General features: G+C 48.7%; 11 protein-coding genes across 11 annotated transcripts; 6 read left to right on the forward strand and 5 right to left on the reverse strand.

Annotated features, from left to right (window-relative positions):
- Positions 1 to 1,195: 1,195 nt before the first annotated feature.
- On the forward strand, positions 1,196 to 1,934 carry Asppvi_009992 (DUF3431 domain-containing protein; the record flags this gene model as incomplete). Its single annotated transcript, XM_043305838.1, has 2 exons — positions 1,196 to 1,248; positions 1,298 to 1,934. The coding sequence occupies 2 exons, from the start codon at positions 1,196 to 1,198 to the stop codon at positions 1,932 to 1,934; spliced, it is 690 nt and encodes a 229-aa protein (XP_043161773.1).
- Positions 1,935 to 3,997: 2,063 nt separating this feature from the next.
- Positions 3,998 to 4,882, forward strand: Asppvi_009993 (uncharacterized protein; the record flags this gene model as incomplete). The annotated part of the gene is made up of 1 exon (XM_043305839.1): positions 3,998 to 4,882. One exon carries the CDS (start codon positions 3,998 to 4,000, stop codon positions 4,880 to 4,882), a length of 885 nt encoding a protein of 294 aa, XP_043161774.1.
- Positions 4,883 to 5,265: 383 nt separating this feature from the next.
- Positions 5,266 to 5,706, reverse strand: Asppvi_009994 (YciI family protein; the record flags this gene model as incomplete). Its single annotated transcript, XM_043305840.1, has 1 exon — positions 5,266 to 5,706. One exon carries the CDS (start codon positions 5,704 to 5,706, stop codon positions 5,266 to 5,268), a length of 441 nt encoding a protein of 146 aa, XP_043161775.1.
- A 1,312-nt stretch (positions 5,707 to 7,018) lies between these two features.
- On the reverse strand, positions 7,019 to 8,089 carry Asppvi_009995 (asparaginase; the record flags this gene model as incomplete). Its single annotated transcript, XM_043305841.1, has 1 exon — positions 7,019 to 8,089. One exon carries the CDS (start codon positions 8,087 to 8,089, stop codon positions 7,019 to 7,021), a length of 1,071 nt encoding a protein of 356 aa, XP_043161776.1.
- Positions 8,090 to 10,674: 2,585 nt separating this feature from the next.
- Asppvi_009996 (serine hydrolase domain-containing protein) lies at positions 10,675 to 12,465 on the forward strand (the record flags this gene model as incomplete). Its single annotated transcript, XM_043305842.1, has 1 exon — positions 10,675 to 12,465. One exon carries the CDS (start codon positions 10,675 to 10,677, stop codon positions 12,463 to 12,465), a length of 1,791 nt encoding a protein of 596 aa, XP_043161777.1.
- Positions 12,466 to 13,427: 962 nt separating this feature from the next.
- On the reverse strand, positions 13,428 to 14,301 carry Asppvi_009997 (uncharacterized protein; the record flags this gene model as incomplete). The annotated part of the gene is made up of 3 exons (XM_043305843.1): positions 13,428 to 13,940; positions 13,986 to 14,209; positions 14,262 to 14,301. The coding sequence occupies 3 exons, from the start codon at positions 14,299 to 14,301 to the stop codon at positions 13,428 to 13,430; spliced, it is 777 nt and encodes a 258-aa protein (XP_043161778.1).
- A 2,120-nt stretch (positions 14,302 to 16,421) lies between these two features.
- Positions 16,422 to 17,945, forward strand: ergS (the record flags this gene model as incomplete). The annotated part of the gene is made up of 1 exon (XM_043305844.1): positions 16,422 to 17,945. The coding sequence occupies one exon, from the start codon at positions 16,422 to 16,424 to the stop codon at positions 17,943 to 17,945; it is 1,524 nt and encodes a 507-aa protein (XP_043161779.1).
- Positions 17,946 to 18,460: 515 nt separating this feature from the next.
- Positions 18,461 to 19,153, reverse strand: Asppvi_009999 (GNAT family N-acetyltransferase; the record flags this gene model as incomplete). The annotated part of the gene is made up of 1 exon (XM_043305845.1): positions 18,461 to 19,153. One exon carries the CDS (start codon positions 19,151 to 19,153, stop codon positions 18,461 to 18,463), a length of 693 nt encoding a protein of 230 aa, XP_043161780.1.
- Positions 19,154 to 19,953: 800 nt separating this feature from the next.
- Asppvi_010000 (putative C6 transcription factor) lies at positions 19,954 to 21,645 on the forward strand (the record flags this gene model as incomplete). Its single annotated transcript, XM_043305846.1, has 1 exon — positions 19,954 to 21,645. The coding sequence occupies one exon, from the start codon at positions 19,954 to 19,956 to the stop codon at positions 21,643 to 21,645; it is 1,692 nt and encodes a 563-aa protein (XP_043161781.1).
- A 214-nt stretch (positions 21,646 to 21,859) lies between these two features.
- On the reverse strand, positions 21,860 to 25,220 carry tmpL (putative NRPS-like enzyme; the record flags this gene model as incomplete). The annotated part of the gene is made up of 8 exons (XM_043305847.1): positions 21,860 to 22,233; positions 22,284 to 23,613; positions 23,664 to 23,760; positions 23,821 to 24,108; positions 24,164 to 24,267; positions 24,322 to 24,404; positions 24,454 to 24,588; positions 24,647 to 25,220. 8 exons carry the CDS (start codon positions 25,218 to 25,220, stop codon positions 21,860 to 21,862), a joined length of 2,985 nt encoding a protein of 994 aa, XP_043161782.1.
- A 987-nt stretch (positions 25,221 to 26,207) lies between these two features.
- On the forward strand, positions 26,208 to 27,293 carry Asppvi_010002 (enoyl-CoA hydratase/isomerase family protein; the record flags this gene model as incomplete). The annotated part of the gene is made up of 6 exons (XM_043305848.1): positions 26,208 to 26,412; positions 26,481 to 26,611; positions 26,670 to 26,699; positions 26,755 to 26,871; positions 26,936 to 27,113; positions 27,163 to 27,293. 6 exons carry the CDS (start codon positions 26,208 to 26,210, stop codon positions 27,291 to 27,293), a joined length of 792 nt encoding a protein of 263 aa, XP_043161783.1.
- Positions 27,294 to 27,382: the final 89 nt, after the last annotated feature.

The following is a 27,382-nucleotide window of genomic DNA, read 5'->3' on the forward strand; positions in this document are numbered from 1 at the left end:
TCTCTGTAGGACTTTCTTCAAATTGGCTTCACCAGAAATATATGATAGGCCAGGTTCAGGACTTGTGGGGCCCATGGCCACAGGAACTGAGAAAATATGTTGTTGTCTTAGCGGCGACGCTATTAGGTAATTGTTAGTCACATGCAGACCAGGCAGCTTTATCTGCCAATGTGTTCGGTTTGAACCTTGTCTTTATGCTTACTTTTGCTTCATTGCCTGGGCTCACATCAAATCTTATATTGCTCTATATTTTGCGAGCTTGTAATGTGGAGGGAACGCCCAGTGTATTTCAAAATATGCGTATCGAGTGCCTTGGCAAATTCAAATCTCATGAGTCCCACATCTCGTGGCTTAAGCCTCTTTTAGCGAATCTCGCTGTGGCGATGGCATGAATCAAATGCACCGGTCCTAAAACATTGAATGTCCGAGATTAGCTCTGTGTGTAATGCCCCGTCAATGGGAAATCGCGTATCAGCTGGTCTGCTGTAACTTCTCAACTTCTCGCTTTGAAAATCTAATCCTGGCTGGACAGATCATGAGTTTATTTGCTGGCGGTGTCATTGGGCCGCTGCGGTTTGATGTCCATATTGCGTCCTATCCACCTTAGCAGACGAGTGAATTAATTTGGCCCCCACAAAAAAGCGTTACAAACGGGAATCCGGAGATTTCAGGATTTCCGAGCAACAATACGATGGACCTCACTTTCTCTTCCACTACAAACGGGAATCCGGAGATTTCAGGATTTCCGAGCAACAATAGGATGGGCCTTCTTTCTCTTCTGCTTCCGTTACAATGGTACTTTGCAGTTGATGTACTTCCCTGACGGCCCTGCTCACCTCAGGCTTGATTCATAACAACTTACTCTAATTATTTGTTCGTGGCTGAACTTCAGTGCTGACATTCAGCGAGCCTTTTGGTTCAGACACATCCTATACGCTATACTGGTTGGTATAGCAAGTTATTCATACTGGGGACAACACTGTCACAAAACGCGAGAATGAGAAGCAGGTCGAAAATCATACTCTGCACGACTCTGCTGCTCCTTATACCACTGTACCTTCTAATAGTGGATATAGAAGATTTCTGTGACCGGTCCCATGCGGGCATGTACCTGGTTGACTGGGTTAAGTCACAATATCTCCCACAGAGTATACCAACGCTGCCTCATAGGCAAACAAATGAGACAGTCATTGTGATGGCTGCACTGGAGGAAGAGCACACTGAGTGGGTTAAGGAAGAATTGCCAGAGTATGTTGATCAATTCCGGACCAAACCATCTACTGACTTACTCCAACAGCTGGCAGCACGCAATATACATCGTTAACCCCTCCAAAGCAACCAGAGCAGACCCCAGTAAGCTCATCACCGCGCTGAACAAAGGCCACGAGTCAATGGCCTACCTCACCTACCTAATTGACCACTATGACTCCCTCCCCTCAACCATCGTCTTCCTCCACTCCCACCGCGCTGGTTTCACCATGGCCTGGCATGTTGACGCGCCACTCCATGATAATGTAGCAGCTATGCGCGCCCTCCAGCTTGACTTTGTCCAGCATAACGGGTACGTTAACTTGCGCTGTAACTGGAACCCAGGCTGCAAGACCAGTCATCGCCTTAATCGCTATGTTACTGAGCAGGTCTGGGCGGAGATCTTCAACGGAACGAGTACCCCACCGCTGGACATGACAGAGTCCCCTGCTACTAGAATGGGTATGGATGCAGCGCACCAGCAGAAATACCTGGTGAAACCAAAGGAAGTTGGTGCTGCATGCTGTGCGCAGTTTGCTGTGTCACGGAAGCAGGTCCTCCAGCGGCCACGCGAAGATTATATCAGATTTCGGCAGTGGGTTATTGATACTGACAAGGACGATGCGACAAGTGGGCGGGTCATGGAGTTTCTCTGGCATATAATTTTCGGCAAGGGGGCTGTATAGTAGGTTCTCCGACTATATTTCCCCACAGAATACGGGCATGAACTGACTCATCTATAGTTGTCCCGACGAGCAGCTCTGCTATTGCCAGGTTTATGGGAAATGTTGAATTCGCAGTCACGCTTCTGCAACGCCCGTCCTGAATATTTCTGTCATATCCTTCTTGCTCCTGTCCCGTATCTTACCATAAACACTTTCCAACTTGAATATAGCCATGTCCGCCGACATTATCGACTTTGAGAATGACTTTCAAGCAAAAGTTACTGGCATGCATTCTCATTCTTATCAAGATCGTCCTTACTGTGCCACGCTCATTTTCGCGTACAGCGTAATATAAGCTGTCAGGCCCTCAATATCCATCTTCCTCGGTCTTTCTCTCTTCAGTGGACAAAGAAAGCTGTGAAGCGGTAGCATGAATTTGTCGCATTTGAGATGCATATGAATAATGCAGCATAACGGCAAGCAGCGTCCAGCGTGATCCGATATCGTAGTGTTTAGGAAATGGAAAGAATAGCTGGTCACAAACCCAACCGTTCATCTCCAGCCTTTTATTGGCACAATTTAGGACCACGTTCATCGAATGACGGCGAAGACATCTTGAGAAGATCTTCTAATCCCTCCGCTTGCTGGGAGGAAGCAAATGTAACCAATATATCTAGAATGAAAAGGCATCACATCACCAAGGTCCATCTACAGTTGCCGCTTTCAATAGCCTTTGTACCGGTTTAAACGGAGGGGAGATTTCATCAAGGTAGGTTGATGGCGTGTTCGCTCCAGATAGAGATAACCATAGTGATATCCTGCTGCATCCTCTAGTGTTGCGGTCTCTATGGAGGCTAGTAGCATGACTAGAGGAGTGCTTCAGTGCATAGTAGTGTACAATATTTTATTAGCTAGTTAGATTAATAGAATTAACAGTGGATAGTGACCTGTTGGAAATGACAAACTAGGACAGTTCTGGGATATGTGAATAAAGATTGGAATATGACAGAGACCAATGCAGTAGGAAGAATGGAATATATATTTAAACTATGTGGTATAGATGCATGAGCAAGCTGTGGAGGCAGTTACATAGTAATGGTGTTTAGCAGTGAGTCGTTGGTTGGGCATTGGTTTTGTTAAAGTGTGCTTATATATTGCTCTTTGTAGATATTGTGGGTTTTGCAGAAGGGCTTAAGGAACTGTAGTTGGCGGCACCAGGTCCATCGAAGCAACAACCATGCGAGACGACCTATTAAGAAAGTATACTCCACTGCCTGCTTGGCAGCTTCGCAGTTAGCTACATTTGTTATGTACATCGCATTTTGTAAGGCGCACATCGGCTGAGGACTCTGGAAACAACATTGATCATTGATGAGTGGAGAACCCTCTCCGCTTTCGTGACTGTTATACTATATTTTAGATTTGACGTTGGGATGTGGGATATCTGTACGCTTTAATACTGAGCCCTCCCTGGTCCTCCTGGCCGTTGGAGGAAGTGTTATAGAATGCCCACGTCCAGCAGCACATCTCTTCATATTTTCAATCGCTTGGATGCTGCAATATGGACTTGATTGCGGAGTGATCGATCAAGTTGTTTAGAAGGAGAAACGCGTGGGACGCTATGACACAAGTTAGTTGGCCAGGAGCCCTTCCAAGTGCTAGACATCAAGTCTGGAAAAGTGCAATATGTGACTTCATCATCTATTCAGCAGTAGAGACTAAGCAATCAAACACAGACAGGCAAGCAAAGGAGTGGCAGCAGTAATGATAACGAAGACATGTAGCTCTTTCTGGAGCATAGAAGGCAAAGAGTGGTATCACAAGTGACGTAGAGTATCGCGTAGCGCTAGCCACACTCAGAATAATTCAAGGGTCCTCACGTGGTGCTTAATTGTTCTAGTAGCATGGCGCTTATGCGCGTGTGCCTTACGCTGGTGGGAGGACCCAAAGTCTCTAAGATACCCGACAGTCTTCCTCCCAGACCTGTTCCTGTACACACTTCTTCCACAGTGCTTATTGAGTGCTCAGAGCAATTTACCATTCCTGCCGTCTGGTATCTGAACTTCGGTGCACTTTTCTTCAATATGGCTGAAAAAGATATTTCAGATCTGATGTGTGGTCTGGACCTAAATTCGACAAAACAGCCCAATATATACACTTCGCTTCACAGTGGAAGCTATACCGATGAGGCAAAGCCACATAAAATACGTCGGCGTCAGCTTTATCGTCAAATAGCAGATGATGAAGAAGCATCAACCCAGCAGAACCGCAAACCAAGCAGCAGCACGCGAATGAATGAGCGGGCCCTTAAAGCCAACAAGACTGCGAAGTTGCGGGAGCAGCCTTCACCACCGAAAGCTGAGCCTCCATCGGGACCGAACGCTAGAGTACGACGAGCTTCCAAGAAATCCCTTGCTGCTGATAGTCTGTCATCAAAATCTCAGCCTTCGCATATCTACATCGTTCAGGTCATGCGCCCCTCTGAAGCTATTGAAGGTGCATTCTCATCGGTAGTAGATGCGAACAACCGAGCTCTGGATTACCTCGAGTCAAAATTCAATATTAGGGCCGACGAAATATCGGGACAGAGAGGCCTTTTCGGCCAGGCTACGTCAGCAGTCAAGGCTACGAAAAGAATATGGCAACCTACAGGTAATCTAGAGATTCTCACGCCTAGTGGCACACCATGGATCAGGGTCTTGAAGAAACCCGTCCACTTGTGTCAGCCGAGAGCTGGAGAGAAAACAGTGTACCTGTCCCTGGATCGGAGCGATGGTATATTTGTTATTGGAGCGTACCAATGCCAAGATGAGGCATGGGAAGGCTGCAAGAAATATTGGTCGGACCTATCAGTGTGTGCTTCAATTTCAGATTTGAAGGATTGGTATGAAGGTGGGTTTCATCATGCACAAGCCAGAATCGCAGGAAAATTGCATCGCTGGTCTTTGAAAAGCCATACACTATTGTAGGTAGTTCAAAGCTCAAAAGCAATTGATGAACATTTTCAGAGTTGGTAGTTTAGAAGGGTCATCCCGGTGCTCATGTAGGGCCAGCATGGGGCACTACCTCGTCCCGCACGTCCTCATGGAGTAGGAAGGGGTGCGTAAGGTCTGCCCGGGCTAGTTGCACCTGGCTGGCAATGAAACTGGAGTAGCCCCCGCATGCTAACCCGCAGGCCTTTATAGCTTAGGGTCCGCTCATCATCGCTCCAGCTAAAGTAGTGCGGTTTGTACGAGTCTGTTCAGACACCAACGTAAAATACAGGGGCTCAGATTGGAACCATCTGCAAATGAATTGCCCTAATAATACTCTTTTTAGCTACAGTCCATGACTAATCACTATCCCAGCGTCCTCAAGCTTTTCCTCCTCCAGCTCGTTCCTCTACCTTCTTCCGCAACTCCTCTTCCTGATTCTTCAGATCATCAGTTAACTGATCACCAAAATCTTCTGGCCCAGCAATTTGTCGGACTTCAATAGCACTCCCCTCAGCGCGGAATGGTGCTTTGCGAGCCCATGTTGTTGCCTCCTCAAGGTCCTTGGCTTCGATTAACCAGAACCCTGAAATGGTGGACTCGTGGGGAAAAGGTCCAGTTGCAACAGATGATTCGTTTTGGCGGTTAAAGCTGACCCGAGTACCCTTCGAGGATGATAGAAAACCCTCTGCGGCAAGTAATATACCCGCATTGGATAGAGAAGTATTGTACTTCATCATCTCCTCAATAATTTCTGTTGAAGGGGGATTGCCAGACTCGCTGTCTTTGGTAGCGCGAACAAGAAGCATGAATTTCGGCATTTTTACAAACAGAAGTGGTTATGATAGAGTGCGTAAATCTGGAAAGAGGTCAAGTCCCTTGAGTAGCTTTTAGATTTATAGGGATAGAAGTTCAAATCACTCAAGGTGTGATGAGTTCTTTAACAGCATGGGTTTAAGAGGTATTTATACATAGATTTTCAGTTACCATTCCACAGTCTCGCGAAAGGTAGCCTGGTGGAGGACTGACATTTGATTTAATGAAGAAGCTGGTGCCTGCGGCTGCCTAACTCATGGCGTCAAGTCGAAGCTGGAAGAGACGCCACTGGGTTCGGATTCGGATTTACTCGCACCCCGTCCCAGCCATCAATGCAACCAGAACAACCACGTGCAGCTCAACGAGTTTCCAAAGTAATCTGAAGCAAAGCGCCATACTTTCCCAAAGTTTGGACCACCAGGTCTGCAGCTCTTGGCTATAGTGGGATTTCCTGTCTAAGAGAGCATTGGATAGGAGTAGTCATCAGGTCCTGAGAGACACGCGTTACAAGCAAAAAAACTTGTTTCCAACTTTGGCGAAAGGATTGATATCCGGGGATCTTGGAAACGCACCTTACCGAAGAGGACATGGATCACAGCTGGTGGAGATAGATTTTTCTCGAGGATATCAAGAAATTTTCTCGCGAGGCGGAAAAGGATGGCGCCGATGTTTGTCTGCTGGTTACAGAGGGGAAAGCTCATGCCTAGCAAATTGGAGAAGCCTTTGCTGACAGAAAGAGGCTTCTGGCCACAGCAATATCCCTAAGAGGGGAGGACATGGAAGGGTACGCCGCGATAACAATGCTTTTAGTCGCCCCTCTAAAAAAGGGCGAGCCTATGACGGGAGAAGGAACCTTAATAACTACCTAACGCATTGAAATACTCAAGGATTCCTTGTCATGATCATGATGGTATTATTTGCATAGACTGATGGATTCTGATGGCATTCTCTTAGTCCAGCGATCTAGAAGGCCATAGATGACGTACGACAACCTACTGCTGAGGAATGAGGTGGCCCTGTAATGAAGATATAACGGTAAGAGTATGCCTACTGGAGCTTGGAGGCTAGAGTGACGTCCTCGAATGAGTCAACCAGGTGAGTTGATACATAAAATCCTGTAACGTTGATCKGGAGGTCATGGCGCAGAACCGAAATAAGTATTATGAGGATGCTATTCGCGAGTAAATGTATTTTAAGCTCGTTCCTCGAAACACCGTAAACTGCGATCGGCTTCGCTATAATCCAAAACGAGCTTCTATGGTATATATAATAAAGATATCCGAGGCACATCAATGGATGCATGTCGACCACTCGGCTCTATGATGCAGTGCGTAGCTTGAAAGCAGAGATAACACGACCAGTGACGATACCAGCTGTATTGACGATTGATGGACGATGAAAATCGGCGAGCTCACTGCACAGTTCTGGTGGTCTGACTCCGAGTTGTTGGAGAATTTCCATTATTGCACAGTACAGAACCCCGATGCTACCATCCTCGATTTTCAGAGAAATGCCAACTGCACCTGTTGCACCGAGTTGTGCAGTTTGCTCTGATGCCCGGATTCCTATCCCATAGCAGCCATCTGCCCCGAGCTTCCCAATTAATGTTCCCCGAAATGCATGCATGAGCACAGTGCAGAATCGACCGTCACCACCGACCAGCTCTGGGTAGCGAGTCATCGCACGAAAGATTCGGTCCAATTCTCGAATTCTTGCTGGCGCCGAAGCGTTCTTTTCCATTTGGTCCGCCGCAGCGGCAAGAGTGGCATACACCATCCCAAGACAGTGAAGTGGAATGGCGGGTGCCGGAAGGTTGCACCCATCAACGCACCATCTCACATCTTCAGCTTCCAGAGCGCATAAATCCTCAAATACGCGCTTCACTCGTAACTGCAGCGGATGCGTTGGTTGGTGATACGTTGATATGTCTGCACCGATGGCCTTGGTACCAGCAAGCATACCGACGTGTTTGCCTGAGCAGTTATTGCATACTGCGGTGGGATTGTAGCCGCGCCTAATCCAGTCGTGGTTCACAGAAGCCGACAAGGCCGGATGACCACCACAGCGAAGATCATCTTCCTTGACTTGGACTTTTGCCAACATATGGCAAGCCCTGGTGATATGCCTTTCCTCGCTGCTGTGCGACGCGCACATTAAGGCCAGGTCTGCATCTTCGAGATTGAACTGCTCATAGGCACCCGTTTCGAGAACAGCAAGTGCCTGGGCTGGCTTCGCTGCGGAGCGAGCTAAAGTGATTCGTGATGGGTCACCGACATGAAATAGTAGTTTCCCTGTTGCGTCGACAACTGAAGCGTGGACCTTGTGCCGGTTTTCAACCACCTCGCCTCTATACGACACAACATAGTCATCATCCTCTCCAATACTCATGTTTCTTTTTCTTTTTTTTGTACCTGCTTGAAGAAGCGCAGGATAACCAGTGCCCCTCGTAGAGAAACAAGTTGGATCTCAAAAGCCAAGGTAAGCGTTGCCTTAAACCAGTCTTGGCTGAGCTTTCCGATTATCTAGTTGGGATTCTAACCGCATCGGGTCAACAAATGCGAGCCCTGCACACTGGACATAGATCTTTAGGCTTTGGCAGAAGGCAGACCTTTCCGGGTTCGAGAATATTCGCATCAGTCAATTAACGTGGTTGGCTCGGCGTATCTTCGAGGGCCCATAAGTCGGGGGAATAGAGATCTGCCGCGCTATTCCGTATCAAGTACTTGATTTACCTTTTCGCTAAGTAGACAGATGCATTGTGTACCATTTTAATTCAAGTCTCGTGAGGCTTCTACTGTGTTATAGCCTTGCAGTGGGCCTGATATCGAGATGCCAGGATGGAAGGTAGATACAACGTTAGAATTCTTTAAAGTCAGACGCAGGCCATTCAATGGCTCTGCCGTTGTTGGTGTCTAAAGGTTTGCCGAACTTTCAGGAATTTCGGTTGTAGGGGTCAAACCAGAGAGGGCGCTGACCAGTTCCTAGGAGAGAATAACAGCACTAAATCATAGGAAAAATGCAGCAAGAGGTAATCAGCTCCAGAGTGGAGTAGTTTCAGCAGTCGACAGAGGTACAAGAAGTAATACACGCTAGATTACACCTCGCTAGCCTTGGAAGGATTTTGACATAACATGCATGTAGTGCGAGCCTATAACCTCCAGTGGTCAAGAATGAAGGCCACGAAAAGTTCCACCTTCAAACAGGAACCAGACTAGTGGACTATATAGACCCTTCTGTGAATATCTACCTTCGTGGCCCAAACTCCGCCCTGGCCTCGGAAAATCCAGCCCGTCGTACCCAAAGATCGCGGAAAATCACACTCACAGTATCAACAGCTAAGGAAATGGTAAGCACGGAAGCCAGCTCAGGAGGTATACAAGACAACTAGCCCATATTTCCAATCTTCAGCCACATGTCCCCAGAGACTGGAAGACGATCGTTGTCGAGCTTCTGCCAGATGTCCATCGTCGAATGGATGAAGACAGCTCTTGGAGAACACCTCAGGCCAGCCCAGACGAATTGGGTAATTCAGCACGTCATTGACTTGCGACTGGCATTTTTCGAGACGCCCAGATCAAAAGATCCGTACGGCCTTTCATTTCCAAGAGCCGGCTCTTGTCAGTGGCCTCAATATTTTTATGTTTATAGATAGAGAAGAATTACATCTATCTATATATAATATAAAATATTAGACCTACTAAGAAAAATTAGAGTTATAGTAGATTTTAGATTTTAGATCTTAGATAATGGTGATTGGGAATTTAGGATGGTAGACTGTAGTGGTAAGAATAAGATATACATATATCTTCGCACCACTTTTCATACTAGGCTTAGGGGGTACCCATACTCCCTTATATAAGACTATCTTACCTCCTATAATAGGTAATATATAATAATCTGTATAGTGAATTATCATATTATAAAATAAAATATATAGATATCCTAGTGGCGAGGCTAGAATTAGTAGAGTTGCCATTTGGTCCGAGTTCGGGCGAGTCCAACCCCAGTTGGAACCAAACCGCTGCAATTTCAAGTCCAAATTTCAAGAGATCAGAACCAAACCCGATCCGCTCCGATTTGGTGCCGGTTTCACCTCAAAAGCCCGCCACTAGGCCTAGCTGGGCCTAGCTAGGCCCCTGCTAACTAACCATGGTTAGATTCAGTTCGATTCGGTTTCGATTCGGGTTGGTTTTGGGTCTAAATTTCAATGGTTTTTAGAATTCAATTTCTCCTATCTTAGACCTATGCCTAGGGCCTATCAAATATGCCTATAGAAAATTAATATTTTTATATGAAATATATGGTAATTATCATCATATTAATCTATATCTAAAATATTAATTTGATTAAATAAGTGGTGGTTGAATAATCATTCCTAGACTATAGTAATTGTCGAAGGTTGATGTATATATTTAAACCATCACCACTTTCATACTAACCCCTGATAGAAATGATTATTTCCTTATATCTCACCAACCACTAGATATTTTGAATTGATATTTCATATTTAGATAGACTAGATACTAGGCTACGGACTGAACCCTCACCACTGTGAGTTCGGTGAGGGTTGGATCCGATTTTAGCGGTTTGGGTCTCCAACTCTCGTACTTGGAATTTAGAAATTTAGAATATTAAGGGTCACCTGACTAGGTCATATGGGTACTGTATCCATTATCCACAATCCAATCAGCATGGATATGAGGGTGTATGGTCCATGGATCAACCCAAAAATGCGCATGGCTTGGATCAAACATGGTTCGGATCAATCCATATCCAATCCGCATGAATATGAGGGTGGGTTGAATAGGTTATGGTCCACGGATCAACCCAAAAGTGCGCATGGCTTTGATCACACATGGTTCGGATCAATCCATTTCCAATCCTCAACCAGTCCGGTCGTGGGGTTCTGGCTGCATTTATTAGGCAGCATGTTCTCCCATCTGAATTCAATACATGTGCCATCATCATCCATCATGACCAAGGTCAATATCCTCCTCTCACTGTTCAACCTCATCCCCTCCATTCTGGCAATATGCTCGACTCAGTCCCCCTTCTACCCACCTCCATCTTATAACCGTCCGTCCCCTGAGGTATGGGAAGCCCTCGGCTTAGTAGAAGCCTCGCTGTCAACCTTAGTCGACAACTACAACCTCAGTACATCATCCTATTCAATTGAAATCACCTCATCACAGGCGACCTTATGGTCGACGTTCCATACCGCAGAGGATAAAAATCTCACACGACCTGGAGCCGACAGAGTAGATGAGACAAGTCGCTATCGCATCGCAAGTATCTCCAAGGTTTTCACCGTGCTGGGGATACTACAACAGCATGCCGCTGGAAACCTCTCTCTCGAGGACACAGTGCATAAATATATCCCTCAACTTCACGGCTCGCATCACGACGGAACCAGAAGTACTAGTAGTATCCAGTGGGACAAAATAACACTCCGATCCCTGGCAAGCCAACTCTCTGGCCTCCCCCGCGACTGGACGGGCCCTGGCAGCGTCGACACAAGTACAAAATGCGACCCTCCCCGCGACGATAGGCCCTGTACCACACAGGACTTACTCGACAATCTAATAAGGAGGGCTGCCTTGTTTGCGCCAAACACAAAGTCGACGTACTCAAACCTTGCGTTCGACCTCCTTGGGCTCGTGTTAGCGAACGTCACTGGCATCACATACGAGGAATACATAAAGACCGCAATCCTCCAACCCCTGGGAATGTCTCAGACATCATTTGCCAAACCACCGGACAGTGTGGCCGTTCTCCCCAAGGGGAACGCATGGTACTTCGACGCCAACGAGGGCGTGGAGAATCCCACAGGCGGATTATACTCTTCTTCGCACKACATGTCCGTTTTTCTCCGCTACGTCCTCGCCACGTACAAAGACATCGCGGATGCCAAGCTGAATTGGCTTCTACCCGCGTCCTTCAGCGCGGAAATGGGAAGTTTCTACGGCATGCCGTGGGAGATTTTCCGCACAGACAAAATTCTTCTCCCAGACGCTAAGGGACGGGCAAGGACAGTAACTCTCTTTACCAAAAGCGGCGGCCTCCCGGGGTACAGAACTCTCATCCTCCTGGTGCCGGAATACGATTTGGGTATCACGATTCTCACCGCCGGAGACGAGACATTCCTAGAAGCAGTAGTGGACATGGTCATCGTTCCACTGATTCGTGCGGCTGATGAGCTTGCTGCACGGCAGGTTCAGGAAACATATGTGGGGAGATATATCTCTCCTTCTACCAAGGAGCATACGGTCAACTACACGTTGACACTAACTCATACGTCAACCCATGGCGTCGAGATCAACGAGTGGATTTCAAATTCCACAGATGTGTTGAGCATCATATCCAAGGACTTTCAGTCCCCCAAGAACAGAGGATTCCACGCTCAGTTGATTCCCTCCGGTCTCTACAGAGATGAGAAGCAACTAGGAGAGATATGGAGGATCGCAACTGTGATGGATAGGGAGGCGCCCCCGATATCAGTGCTAGGGAGATGGAGAGAACACGGGAATAATACTGGCTCGTGGCCGGGTTTCGCATCCGTTTCGGATGAATTCTGTATCGGCGATGTAGAAAATGCAATGTATGCGGGAACACCCTTGAGCGAGGTTGTCTTTTGGGACAGGGACGAGAAGACTGGCAGGTTTGGAAAGGTGGAATTGACGGCCTTTAGGATGAATCTGACTCGCGTGGATCAGAATGAAGGGGGCACGCTAGATGACAGGATTCTGATGAAGCAGGAGCTCTGAGCCAGTTGCGAGAACTGGCGATTGCTTTTTAACGAATTCATTCTTGGCCAAGACTATTATCTCCCTGACAGTAGGCAATTCATCACGCGCTAGGTGGCAGGATTTTGCAAGTAGGATGATGAGCCATTTGATCTCGAACGGTGGCGCAGTGCCTCCTCGAAGGCAATCAATTACCAAGGTATCTTCATCCACTGCCGTTCAGCTCACTGCAGGATTCTACTTGGTCCCTCAAATGGAGAGTTCAGTTTCACACTGTTTGGCTCCTTCTGGGTAGAATGCAAGACATCTCATCGCATTGTAAATAACCGAAATCCACAGTAGGAAGTAGCTTCGCATGCCGTCCATCAATATGTCCCATATGATAGTATCCCCAGCGTGGCCACGGCGAAATGGGACCTCCAGATGAGGTAAAGCTAAGGGGGAAAATTGCGGAGAAGAGTAGGTTAGTTGTAGGTAGACTCTAGAGAAGGGAGGAGTGGTTGATTAGAAGAACAATCATGATGGAGGCAGACAAACTGGTGAATAATGAGCCAATGCAGGTACATAGACTATTGAGAATGATTTAATTTTATCTGATAGAAATATTAGATTACCCCCCTCTGGGTTTGGTATCTGGTTAACGCTTTTACAGCGCGCCCTGGTCCGAGAAGTTGAGCGGTAAGCTATGTGCTCGCAAAGTCTACCTATAGGTGATGGCTAATTGACCCACATGAAGGGAGGAAGAGATATTCGGGGTGGCTGAATCGATTATATCGGGATCTGAGGATATCCTCTCTTTCTTGTTGCTTCCATGATAACTTGTTCTATCTACAAGGAAGCTATCAGGAGAAGCCATAATTCATGGAGTCGATAAGGCCACAGAATGTTCTGAAAGCTAGTATGCCTGCTGAATTACAAATCTGTTAGACTTCCCCTGCTAAGGATATATTATTTTATAGCTCTCCGAAGAAATGTAGTCTTGATCACTCTGGGCTTTTCATCACGTAGTTGACTACACCCATGAACATCACCAAAAATGCCTTGCGCCCTTCTGGCTCTACGAGATCAAATCCATGCGAACGGTAGATCTTCAAATGCTCCTCCAAAGGCTTGCCTTGACACAACGCCTGCAAATAAGACCCAGAAGCCACAAGTTTCGTAATTTGTAAGCAGGTAAGTGAGGTACTACGCATATTGATGACGAAGGACGCATACTCTCCTCGCGCTGGATCCTTGTTGAAAGCGGCAAAAAGGAGGAATAAACCATATGGTACCTCGCCTTTGATCTTATTTTCTTCTATTGATCCTTTCATAAACTGGACAGCAGTCAGTAGCTTGGAAGAGGCGCACATAGTGTACGCACATTGTAAATTACCAGAGGAGAAAACGGAGGGTTTTCTCTCTCGTAAAGTCTGCCAAGGGCCCCAGGACAATTGAGATTTCCCTTGGCCTTGAATAATGGAAAGTGGAATGGTAACGGTCCGGATTGTTTCCAACTACGCGAATATTAGCAACGCCTAGTAACGTTGCGAGCAAGATACAAACATCTCTCCAAGGCCATAGCAAGCCGTGATCATCCAGTGTAGAATAAATGACAATGGTATGGAATTAGGCTCCTGATTCTCAGGGATTGGGAATGTGAGCTGGCTTGTGTGATAGAAAACAGCGGAAAATGCGTTTTCGGGGTGGCTAGATTGATCATATCGGGATGTGAGGATATCCTCTCTTGTTGGTTCCATAAACTGCCGAATTAGGCCCTGGAAATCTAAGACTTCGGTTAGCTACGACATGATATTCGAGGTCATTTAAGAACACACCCTGGTCGCCTTCGTCTGGGAGGTAGTTCTGACCCACCATTTCCGCTGCAGATATGGTGCCTTTTTCTTCCACATTGAGCGTACGTATGTGTTCTGATGTCCAATTTTTTGGTTTCTGTAGTAGGAATCCGACCCTCTGGCGAGAAATATTCGAGATATCCATCGTTGCCGGAGCTAGAGCTGAAGCCATAGATATGAAAACGTCGTGGTAGTAGTAGCTTCCCAGGCATCATATCATTGTCATAACTAGGTCATGATCGACACACACCCGGAATTTAGCTCTCACTATCTTCCCGTGTTTAATTAAACTTCGGGCCATACTAATTGAGTATAGATAATGACCATCACTGGCACACCTTACTGCAACTAGTGAAGCGAGTTGCGGCAATGATGGTATTCTGGAGATGGTGGCGTACCCTTCAGAAGAACCTTTTCCCTCCGCGTGTCAAGCAGCGAAGTAGGTCGAGTCTTAAATATACGCTGGCAAAATATTAGATCTATGTAGGCTATAGATAGCTTCGTCGATGTATTCTATCGCACTACTTGGAAATTCTCATCCTCAGCTGAACTACTCCCCAAAGTCAACAAAGAGCCAGACCACAAGGCATCTTTGTTGTGTAGTATGGCCGCAATTCTTTGTTTGAATTTCTGGCAGACCCGCCAGCAGAGGGTACTGGTTCATACAATGTTTCAAATCGGTCATCTCAGAAAATCATCTCTGTTGTCATCATTACATTTAGAGAAATGACTGACTCATTCAACACCCTCCCTGAGTGAAATAACTCCATTGTTCCCCTGCTAGAGTTTGAATTTAGTTAGTTGACTGAAGGGCTGCCAGGAGATGGCTGAATGTCTGCAGGCGGGTGGCTTAAGGTATTGGTCGAAATCGGGGTAACTGGGCTATATGTGGGGATCATGCTGGACGAATGGTGCTGGTTTATCGAGGCGTTAGATTCAATTGGGGAGATTGTTTCATGCAGATCTGAGCGAATAAATGAACGCCTTATTTTGGAAAAAGTCGTGATGTCAATCTTATCACATTCCACGCAGATTTAACAATAACACAGGACAAACAAGAAGACCCCTCGTTGTTACCATCATGTTTCATCAGGTAGACCAGAAACAGCTGTATCACTGGTGCACCTTTGTGCCCCTGTTTCTCGACATGTCAGTTTTCGATAGGACCGAGGGCTGGAAAACATTCATGGTTGCCTGAAGGTCGGGGCCCGAGGGTCCCAGCATCCAATCGTGAAAGTGGGGCCAAAGCCCGTCCCCAAACGAGTTGCCGAAATAGGCAGGGTCTAGATAGATCCATCTAACAAATCATAAATCATGCTGCCTAGCTTCCAGTCCCTGATCCTTGGAGCCATCCGCGTTGAGTAGGGATTTCCGAAGCTTGTTTGCCACTCCACACTGGCCCCTATTTTGAGCGTCCCATGTCATCAACGTATGATTGCTCCCTGCATGCTCAGTTGCTACCTTAGGCTTTGTCTGAGTTCCTCCTTACATGGCTGGGGGAAGTTGACTTAAAAGAAATCTAGTCAATTGAATGGCTACCTTGAATCCCCAAAATTAGCCCTTTCTGACTAGTTGAAAATAGAGAGCAGGTATCACATGTGAAATTCCAACCAAGTTCTCGAATTTTTGCTCGATTGCGGAGTATGGAGCTAGTCAGTCTTTGTAAGGCTGCAACATTTTTTAGCGATCCTCTGACTTCATGACTGCAGAGTAATGACTAGAGGGATGCGAGACGACTGCCTGAAAAGGCTAGCATCCTGCAAGCCACCCGAGCCATCCAAGGAAAAGAGAACGAGAATCCGAAACCAGAAAGGGTACTCCGTAGATATTAGGTTGAAATCTTTCCGTCCGAGACTCCGAGCCTGTTGACCACTGGGCCCTGAAAGATCGGCGTATTCCGAACAGCATGACAACTTTTTACCAATTTTGGAGTGGCTTGGGGTTGTTGTTATTGGCCCATCTGACTAGGGCTCTCTGCGCATTGCCTGAAACCTGCAGACATTAAAGTTGATCTTCTGCTCCCATTTCCTTTTGCTTTTGCTCCTTATTACCAGATTGAATCCATTGAGCCTACACAAGATTCTCTACTCTATCCTTCACGTCCGCATTGTACTAGAAGCTGGAAACGAATTATTATTCGGTATGGCGTCCGATAATACCGCGTTCATCACGAGTGGACGACCAGAGACGCCCAAGAAGGCCACGAAGACCAACAAAGAACGAAGTAAACGCTGTCGCGCTGAGAATAACAAGAAAGAAGGGTGCAGAAAGGTCCTGCTGGCCGAAACAATCGGACGGTCATTACATCACGGCCATGCTCGCCTCGCGAATGACGTCAACCGTATTTCTCACGCTCTGTTCGAAGACCTTGAGCCTCCTGTTAAAATGGCTCCGTCAGCCTGGCTGTCCGTTCCCAGTCACACCGGTCGTACCAGTGGCAGCACTCGCAGTAGTACGAGCATATACGACGATACCTTTTCTGCTAGATCGTATGACACCTTGCCCACCGGCTCTAGCTGCATCAGCGAAGAGGACGCGCATAGCCACCGAAACAGCTCCCGGAGCCGAAGATCCCTCCCCTATAAACGCATCGTCAGCTTGGACGGACAGGCCTCCTTCGAAGACGTGGAACGACTGGCGATACAATATGGCCAGGCCTCACATATGGGACTCCTCGACCCCAGCTACAATGTCTTTGTAAACGGGGATCGATCCGGGGGGTTATGCTTCAAGGTTCTGAACAAGGTCGCTATAGTGATGGGCGATCCTATGTGTCACGCAAGCCAGATATCCCCCGTTCTCGATGAGTTCAACCGTTATCGACGTCAAAGACGCTGGGATATCTCATTCCTGGGCGCCGGGGAGATGCTTGCGAGCTATGTCAAAGCGCGCAACAAGAAATGGACGACTTTGCAGTTTGGTAAAGAGAGGGTTCTGAATCCTCTGACCAACGAGGTTATACTCGAGATCAGCGGAAAACGCATCCTCACTCAGAATCGACAGCTCCTCAATCCCAGCAAAGGCGGCATTACCTTGCACATGTACAGTCCAAACCTAGAGACAGATTACGAGTTGGAGATCGAGTTGTGCGCAATCTACGACGAATGGCGCATGGCCCGCAACAATTCGGGGAAACTTCAAGCCTTCATCACAGAGTATGACCCCTTCTTAATGCCGAACCTCATGACATACATCTATACTCGAGGGCAAGACGGGAAGGTCAACGGTTTCGCAGCCTTACGATGGATCGGTGGCAAGAATGGGTATCACGTTGATCCGTGTATTGCTGCCCCGGGAGCGGCAAAGGGGATCAGCGATTTGCTAATATTCGCTTCAATGGCTTGGCTGCGGCAACTGGGGATTTCATACCTTAGCTTTGGTTATGAGCCTTCCGACTCGTTGGCAGAGGTGTCGGGAATGCCTAGTCCTCTCGCAAATTTGACCCGGCAAATATATCGATATACATTCCAGCGACTGCCCATCGGCGGGAAGAAGACTTATTTTGATAAGTTCAAGCCTGATGAGGAGCAAAATTCGCCCCTCTATCTGATATTTCCGTCGAAGATCCCAGAACCGCGACCGGTCATTGCCATGGCTCATGTTGCTAATATCAGTATCCGGAAACTGCTATTCCATCAGTGTCCCAAGTCATCGGACCCGCAATGATTTGTTTTTCTTGCTTAAAGTCCCTTTTCAAAGATCATTGTCAATGAGGGATTGCTCTGGGAGCCTTACTTTCTCTTGACTCGTTTTTCTTGATGGGGTATACACTCTTTATCATCTTCGCATCCAGCCGCTGTGTAGGCTGCCTTTCGTTGGTCTCTTTTATCCTTACTTATAATCTTCTTCTCTTCAGCCAGTTCATATGTCTGTGTTATGCTCTATTTATGTCTCTGACAGCGAACCAAATTATAGATTTCCTTTTGTTTCCATGGGTGTTTAGAAAGTACAAATCTATCTCTTTCTTTATGAACGGCCTATATCAGTCCCGTAGCCTTGCTATCGCAATACGATTCGCCTCCAATAGTGCAATTACCGGAAGCATACCAGCTCTCAGTTACCCCGAGGGTCTGCACCAGTAAGGACCAAACCTAGGTGCATAGCTATTTGAAAAGGCATAACGGACGAGATCAACGCGGCATATCCATGCTGGTAAACAGGTGTATGAATGGCATCATTCTCTATACATGATCTCTGGTAAAACGCTGCAGCATAACATGACCACTCTGCGCACAAAACTTCTCCTGCGCCTCATAACCCTCCGGCAAAAGATCCTTTTCTCCGTTCGCAATCAGAGCTTCGGCAAGGGTACAGCTCCCCACCTCCTCATAGCCCAATTGCTGATACAGCCGTACAGCTGCGTCCATCCCCCACTTAACCATCAACCGAACGTGGACATTCTTTGGCTCGGGCCGATACTCGACAAGGTACTTGATAGCCTCCGCACACAGTCGTTTCGCGATACCCCTCCCACGATGCGAAGATAGCGTGTAGAGACCGAGAAGTTGCCACCGCTCTTCCTCGTCATCGGGTCCTGGTTCTGGCTGCCCGGATGTTGCTGGCAGCGTGAACTCCTCCTTGGTTCGTGGACCGAGCAGCGTCAATTGGGCCACCCATTCCAGATCGTCTCCGTTGGATGCATGGGATTTTGAAGCCGGGCGCACGGCGCAGACGAATGTTTCCCTCCGTTGCTGCGACAGGCGCGATTTCCAATATTCGTCTGTCAAAAGGGCTTCGGACTCGTAGGTTGCGGCAAATGACGCCGGTGAGAGTTTGAGCGCCTGCAGACGCAGGTCTCTGTATCGCTGCGCTGAGCGAGTCAGATCTTCCGTCTTAGAGACTCGGAAGTAGGTATAGTGGTAATCCGATGCCATGTTGTTTGTGTATTTCGGAAAAGGGAGAGATACGACAGAATGTTCGTCACGGCTTTTTATTGTGGCAACCATGGAATATATCCGCTAAATCCGCAACATCCGCAGCCCTATGGAGACCCCAATTTACCGGCCGGTTTGACAGAGCACTTGATCCGGACATTTATGAATATTGAGCGTCTGACGCTCAATATTATGTATCCAACCGGCTTCCCCTTTGTGACTGGCGAAAGACAAGCCAGGGACAACGGAATTTCCGCCCCAAATATACCAGCTGCCAGCATCCCGATGTCCACTTCTAGCTGACTACCACCTAGACTGGTCATAAAAGGGCCCAGGAAAAATTTAGCATCTTCTTGCTCCTTGGACTACTTTGGAACTAGATACAGTGACAATCACATATTCCATCGATTCCAAGCAACTGAAGTTGACTTCGCCAAGAATCGACCGATCGATGTCATTGACACGACGTACAGGATATTCAATTTCTCACCAACTTAGGAGGAATTTTCACACTACTGCTTTAAGCAGACCACAGTGCCTACGAAATCATTTGAATTCTGCTATATTACTACCAGTAAAGATCGACACCTAGATATAAGCCCTGTTCTTTAAGCTTACATCCGAAAAGGGAATGGTCGCAATGACGAAAACCGGGATATTTGTATTAGTAATCACGTGGAGTCGTGGGTTTTGGCCGCAGTCGCCTTGGATGATTATTGCCAGTGTCGGCCCGAGTATCTAGTATTGACAGGGATGGAGTTGCGAATGCGCCAGGAGACTTGTGAAACCAGAAGTCAAGAATGTCTGGCCAAGTGAATCGGCAACGTCGGTCCAAGGTTGCCTGCGAGCCATGCCGGACCAGGAAGAGGAAGTGCAACGGCCGGCAACCCTGCGAGATGTGCACAGAATCCGAGTACATATGCCGCTATGACCTGGGTTCACGCAAGAAACGAAACAAGAATATCACCCTGGAAAATCTGATAGCGGTCCAACCGGCGCAGACGCAGCAGGCGGAGTCGCATTCTGTGTCCCCAAGGGCCCCGGCGCCGCCAAGTCCATTACAGCTAGGTGAGCGATTTACCAATACTGTCCAGCAGTCGATCGGACCAAATTCAGGCGCAGTCTTTGTGCAGAACCTGGGCCTCAAGATCGACCCTGTCAATGCACTCGATCCTCAGGTCTACGCGTGGAATATCGGGCGGCGGCAATTGCCGGGCACCTTCACGGCGCTGTCGATAGTAGATATCATCTCCGAGGAGGAAATGAGCGCGTTGACGCACGTTTACTTCGACAAGGTTGCTCCTTGCTACGGCTTCGTTGACCGGGATAGCTGCTTTGAATACGTCCGGTTGCGATGGCATCGACCGTCCGCTTTTGAACCGTGCGATGTCGTTCTTTGCGGAGTGGCCGCGATGGGCTATTTATTTTCTCAAAGGAAAGCAGTGGCTGCAGAGCTGCATCTAATCGAGTCGGCCAAGTCGGCTCTCGAACATCGTTCTCCAGGCGAGATACCACCACTGATGCTACTCACGGGATGGGCTCTCCGGGTTTCTTACCTGCGGTTAACGGCATCGCCTCACACCGCTTGGATGGCGAGCTGTACATTACTCCACCTTATTGACGCGTCGGGTCTGCACCTGGACCCGTCATCTAGACATGCGCTCCTACGACCGACGCAGAATATCGACGATGATATCAGGCGTAGGCTCGTCTCCTTTGCCCAATACATCAACACGTGGGTGTCCTTTGACTTGGCAAGATCACGAATCATCTTACACGGCGCGTCATACACAACCCCGTCCAGTCGAGACGGAGATTTCACGGCCGAGATGTTGGATTTGCTGCCCCTTTCTGAGAGTCTCGACCCCTTCACGCCGGTCGACGCAGTCCAGCTTACCGCCATGCTCGTCAATATCATGCAAAGCAGCCGCACGCAACCCCCGTCCGTTCTCTCTCAATGTAACCTTGTCTTATGCATCTTCCGTCGTCTCCGTGCAGTTCACTCAACCCTGTCCGCGACCCTTATGGGCCAAATGCTGGCGTTAATCACGAAAGCACTCGCCTGCGCCAGGGAATTAGTTGACGCGAACTGTCCATGGAGTCACGTCGCTAATGTGCCCTTCCAAATTATCTGCACGCTACTAGCGGCGGATAATCCAGAGTCGTTGTCTCTGTTAGACGACGCGGTGCAGACTCTCAAATACGTAACGGATGTCTATGACACTGAGGTACTGAGGGATGCATACCGGACGGCTGGCTCCTTGATTCTATTGCAGCAGAGGCGAAAGGATCACGATGCGGCGCGTCTGAACAGTATCTTGGGCATACACTTCGCCCATGACCATGAAACCATATCACAGCGACGACAGAGTATGCAGGATTCCGAGTCTTTTAGAGACTTGGTCGCGGATTTGACCAGTTTGGAGAATTTTGATTTTGCGCAGTTCTTTATCGCGGATAATCCTTGGAATGCGCTGGGAATGGACAGTTGAAATTGTTGGATCCTAAGTAGTTTTGGAAGAAGACGAGCTGGTCTCGCTGTATGGTGTTCCCTTGCAGGCTGTCATCCCAAGAGCATACACGAATATACAGTAATGATTATACAAGCTAAACAGCTAATCGATTATACAATACAACGTGATCGTATACTATGTTAACCATGGAATACGAAAACCAACCACAATCAATACCCACAACACCAACAAGCTAACTATCCCAGATAGCCCCATACGCAGGCACCCCCCTCGTCTCCATCCCATAGACCACCTTCTTAGTCAACTTCTCGTTCGAAATCACAATCACAGCCTCAGCCTGGAATTCCTGCACCGCATCCCAGGTCAGCCGGACCAAATCCGGCCGCCCCTGCTTCTTGGTGTCGTGCACGATCGCTCCCGCATCAGCGGCGTAGACCGCGTCCACAACATCCTTCCCGAATGTATCGGCGGGATTCGGCGTCGACCAGACCAGCCGGAACGGACACGTCGGGACTTGGATATGCCCGAGGAGAGGGCCGATACCTGAGCCCGTCCCTACGAGGACGACACGGTTGAAGAGCGTTGCGATGCGCATCACGCCGCAGGCTGTTGCGGATGATTAGCAGAGGAATACAATGAGCGAAGAGGAGACTTACTGGGAATACCGCGAACCCACAAGTGGGTGGGTGGTTTACTGATCTGCCGTCCTGTCCAGTCCCCTGCGCGAGAGACTACTAGCGAGTACCCCTTTGGTCTACCGTTCACTGCTGTTGGAGCGGGGACAGTTGCGAATGAGTGCCATTCGAATAGAGGGCGTTCGGAGAGCCGGGTGAACGTCCCGTTGACTGGCATCGTGTAGTCAAAGTGAAGCCGCACGGCGTGATTGGAGAGGACCTCGGCGTCGACGGGAACCTTCCGGAGGAAGATCCACGAGCTTGCAATGCTGGCGGTGATGACGAGGAGCATCCAGAAATTTGGTGAAGAGATGACGGCCCGACCCAAGGATTGTGTGCCGCGCTGATCCCGGATGGAGAGGATTGTTTGGATCCAGATAATGCCGAGGATTGTCCAGCCGAAGAAGCGATGGATGCGCTCGAACATGTTGTGGCGCTTTTTTCTAAAGATCGGATATGCGAAGCCGATCATCGCAAATAGGAGGAGTAACACGATTAGGGACAGAGTGAGCGTCGCGGGTGAGACTTTCGCAATTACTCTGGCATCGTCGACTTGGTTGTAGATGTTATAACAGATAGAGCCAGCGAACCAGGCCGTAGCGGCCATTGCAGCGCCCGAGTGGACACCCCCAAGATGATAGATCTTCGCGCACCGGCGACGGATCGCTAATGGCCATGACTTTGGTACAGAGCAGCAGATTGTGTAGAGGATATTGATGACAGCGTCCTGGCGGACGAGGACGGCAATGGTGAGGTTGATGAAGGCGATTGTTGAGATCCACTTGGGGCCAGCGTTCGGAATGAGCAGAACACACAAGAGAGCAGCAATATTGGCCAGCCAGATGAGCGTGAACAGCCTCCGGTAGACAATAAAGACACGGTATCTGAGTCCCCGGATGGCCTTCCGGTTTTTCTTCTCGGCCAACGGCACGGGTTTGTGGAGTGATTCTGAAGAATCTGATCCTGATGATACTGTCTCGCGAGAAGAGCTCAAGATAACCTGCTTCTTCTCGTCTAGTATCTCCGTAACACACTGCGATGTCTTCTCTTCGGGGCGGCACAACTGAGCGAGAGCCCGTTTGTCGACCTTGCCGTTTGGCGTCAATGGAAACGCATCCACCCTATGCACTTGCGTTGGGATAGCATAGTATGGGAGTCTCGCCTTCAAGTGAACCTGTATTTCTTGCAAATCGAGCGCTTGAGGGGTGACGAATGCGACGAGGTCTCCCTCCACCATGATGGCGACTGCCTCCGTAACACCCGGGAAGGAGGCCAATGACGCGCTGACACCATCTAGTTCGACACGGAAGCCCTATTGCGCTCAGTGCTGTGATAATAGGATAAAAAGAAGCGAAGACCTACCTTGATTTTGACCTGATCATCATTGCGTCCCAGCGTTTCCAGATTCCCATCCGGAAGCCATCGGGCCAAATCGCCGGTATTGAACATCATTGAGTGACTGTAGCAATCTGACTGTCAGCGAGAAGTATTCCAGTCACAGAGACTGTTTGAGACGCACCCATCATCAACAAAAGGATCATAGCGATAGCGCTCGGCCGTCTTCTCGGGCTGTCCGAGATACCCTCTGGTGACCCCTGCTCCACCAGCCCACATAGTCCCAACCTCTCCAATTGCAACTGGAAGTTGCTTATCGTTCAGTATATACACGCTGGTATTTGGAAGAGGTCTTCCTATGGTCAATTGCTGGCCGAGTTTGTGTCTATGCATGGTATTGATGATGGTGATCTCTGTTGGGCCACAGCAGTTGTAGAAGGTTGCGCCGTTCGCAACCCATTTGTCGGCGAGACTAAAACAGAACGTTAGATCAAATACGAAGGCACACTCTCTTGGACAGTGTCTACCTCTGAGAGCATGGCTCGCCAGCGGTGGCGATGCATCGGATATTGGGGAAGTCTTCGGGACGGTATCGACGGAGTATGCTCGGGGTGCATATCAGCGTATCGACCTATTTTGCAACGTTAAACCTCGCTACATCGAATATTTTATATGTTGGACTCACCTGTTGTAGTGCCGCATGCCAATCCGACCCTCTTAGGACCAAGGTTGCGCCGTTAGAAAGGCTCCCCAGTATTTCCCAAGCGCCTAACAATATCAGTAAGGGTTTTGGCCATCGCAGTTCGCCAATGCTCACCCATGTCGAAGCTGATGGACAATACTTGTCCCACTCTCGAGTCACGAGATATACCCAGATTGCCGGGCGCATGGCAAACGACGTTTGTAACATTCCGGTGCGTGACATCGACGCCTTTGGGGGTTCCGGTGGTACCTTCATGGCCAGGAACTTATTAGATTCACAATCGGTGCACAGGAGAGATATGACTGACCAGACGTGTAGATCACATAGCACCCTGAATTCTCGTCCCCCTCACAGATCAAACGAGTGGTATCCACCTGGAAGCCAGTTTGCTCCGCCTCAGCGAGTAGTTCCTCCAGAACCAGAACCGAGGATAGTTGTGGAAAAGAATGCAGTCTCGACCCGAAGGCACCCGTACACAAAGCGACCGAGCTCTGAGATTGAATCACAGCATGTTCCAGTGTCTGGTCCGGCACAACAGCGCCGTCAAGGGGGATATACTGCGCACCACACATGAGGATGCCTAGAATACCTGCCACCATCTCCACGCTCCGTTTTGTGACAAGGACAATCCTGCTGCCAGGTACAACACCATGACTGTGAAGTCGAAGGGCAATGAACTGGGCATATCGAAGCAGCGTACCGTATGTGACCTCTATTGATTCATTGTGGGAGAGATCACAGACGGCGATGGCGTCGGGATATTGCTTCGCATGATCTATGAAGGCATGGTGAACAGTTGGATAGGGAACAGGTTGCTGGGGGCCGAAGCCGAACGATCGGAAAAGGTTTCCGTCTGGCGGTGAGACTAGGGAAGAGTCCATTTCTGGGGGACTTTTTGCAAGAGTACCAAAACTTGTTGCAGGAAGTAACCCTGCCAGAAGGTTCAATCGGGTGCCTGGGGAGACCCTCGCAGGATATATGTGCGCCCATTGTGCCACGGTCTCCCTCCTGGTGCGAATAGACACCTGTTCCTCCGAGTCGGGTTGAGGGAAATAGTTGGCCTAGCCATAGACGAACGCATAATTGATTGCTCGACCCACCAGTACTATGTTAGAAACAACAACCGCCTGGCGTCAGCAGCCACGGCAAGAGGGTAAGATTGCGGAATGGCAGTGAGACAAGCTGATGCATCCCGACGGTCAATTGACTCGATTCGGCCTCTTCAGGTTTCTACGACGTCACAGTCTGAGTCGCCATGGGCTGGGCATGCGGGGTCAAAACCGTCGATCATGGGCCCTCTTGGTGATGGTTCCTGGACCCCTTTCGGATATTGGTGGCTTTACTCGCTCTAGGGTACTTTAAAAGTGGAGACAAGACCCTGGTCGCACGCCTCTTTTCCATCAGTCGTCTGAAGAAATTGGGTCTCGACCAATCGGTTCTTTACAGTCGTGGTCGTGATTCGTCCTCGTATCCTTACTCCTGAATGTTCTCGATTCATGCACACGGAATTCAACCGGATCTACGCTCGGAGGTCCGTATGAAAACGGTTGGAGTAGTGCTTATGTTAATCTAACATTTCCCGAAAAGGCATCTTGGCCTTTTTCGCGTGTTGCATGTGTGACGCCATGGCGCGCAAGTGGTGTTCTCGACAGGCTACACTCGGTCTAGCTGCTCAGCCGTTGTGGACTGTGACAGCTTGACACGGCCCGCAACTCCGCATGTTTCAACCCCTGCTCCGTACACGAAAATGGTAAAAGCCCGCCAGGAAATGTTTCAGTCAGGTGTTGAGCTCCTTTTTAGCCTGGACTGCTTCCTCGAAACTAGAACATTCGAGTTGCTGTCCGATCCCAACCTAGATAAGCATCGTCATGGATTATTCAACAGGGACCGAAGGGCTTATTTTGGCTCAGACACATCAGACGTCTGCTCGCATTCTCACGCTGAATCGTCCTAACAAGCGAAATGCTTTATGCCAGGCACTTATCGACGAGTTATTGCGACAGCTGGAGATAGCCTCGGCTGATCCGCAGATCAGAGCCATCGTCATCGCTGGTTCAGGCGCCATCTTTTCGGGTAGGTGTCACACGTTAAATGTAGGAGGTGTGTAGCTGACTTGTCGCAACTTGCGACTTTTCATACAGCTGGTGCAGACATTAAAGAGATCGCTCAATTGGATGGCGAAACTGCTCGGCAGAAACGGTATCTTGAAGATCTCTGTCATGGAATGAAACAGGTCCGCAAGCCGATTATTGCGGCGGTGGAGGGTAAAGCGGTAAGTTCCTCGACTGAGTATTTTCATGGTGATGCTGACAGGAAACTGTGTCTTACAGCTTGGTGGTGGTTTTGAACTTGCATTGATGGTAATCAATATTGCCCCTTCAGATCGCTTCAGACCTGACTGAATCGCTCTTCAAGGCAGACTTTATCGTCGCCCCGCCTAACGTGGAATTTCGACTTCCGGAAATATCAATCGGTCTGATCCCGGGTGCTGGAGGTACACAGAGGGTGACCGCCGCTGTGGGCAAGTACAGGGTAGCTGCTCTCTGGCGAAGCTGGCCCCATTGATAAGGGTCTCAACTAACGAGGTCGCATGTAGGCAATGAACATGATGCTGCTCAACGAGCCACTTTCGGGACATGAGGCCTTTCAGCTCGGACTCGTTAGCAAACTGGTCGAACCGGGGAAAGCTTTGTCGGGGGCGTTGGAGATTGCAGAGAAACTGGCTTCTCATAGTGCCTCCACGTTGATGGTGGCAAAGGAGGCAATATGCAGAGGTGAGCTTCATTGCTCTGTTGTTCATTTGACTTACTAACAGTTTTTCAGCGGACGAATTGCAACATGACCATGAATTTGAGCGGTCACTATATTACGCCACTTTTGGGACCCGCGATATGGTGGAGGGTGTCAATGCATTTCTTGAGAAGCGTGCACCCGTGTGGAGGACGCCATCTTGAGGAATACCATTGAATGGGAAATTGACCATGTACATTATGGCAGCCACATACAGAGACGAACATATATATGTTGGATTTCAGCATAGGCA

The sequence above is a fragment of the Aspergillus pseudoviridinutans genome, assembly GCF_018340605.1.
Source record: "Aspergillus pseudoviridinutans IFM 55266 DNA, scaffold_7, whole genome shotgun sequence".
Taxonomy (NCBI): domain Eukaryota; kingdom Fungi; phylum Ascomycota; class Eurotiomycetes; order Eurotiales; family Aspergillaceae; genus Aspergillus; species Aspergillus pseudoviridinutans.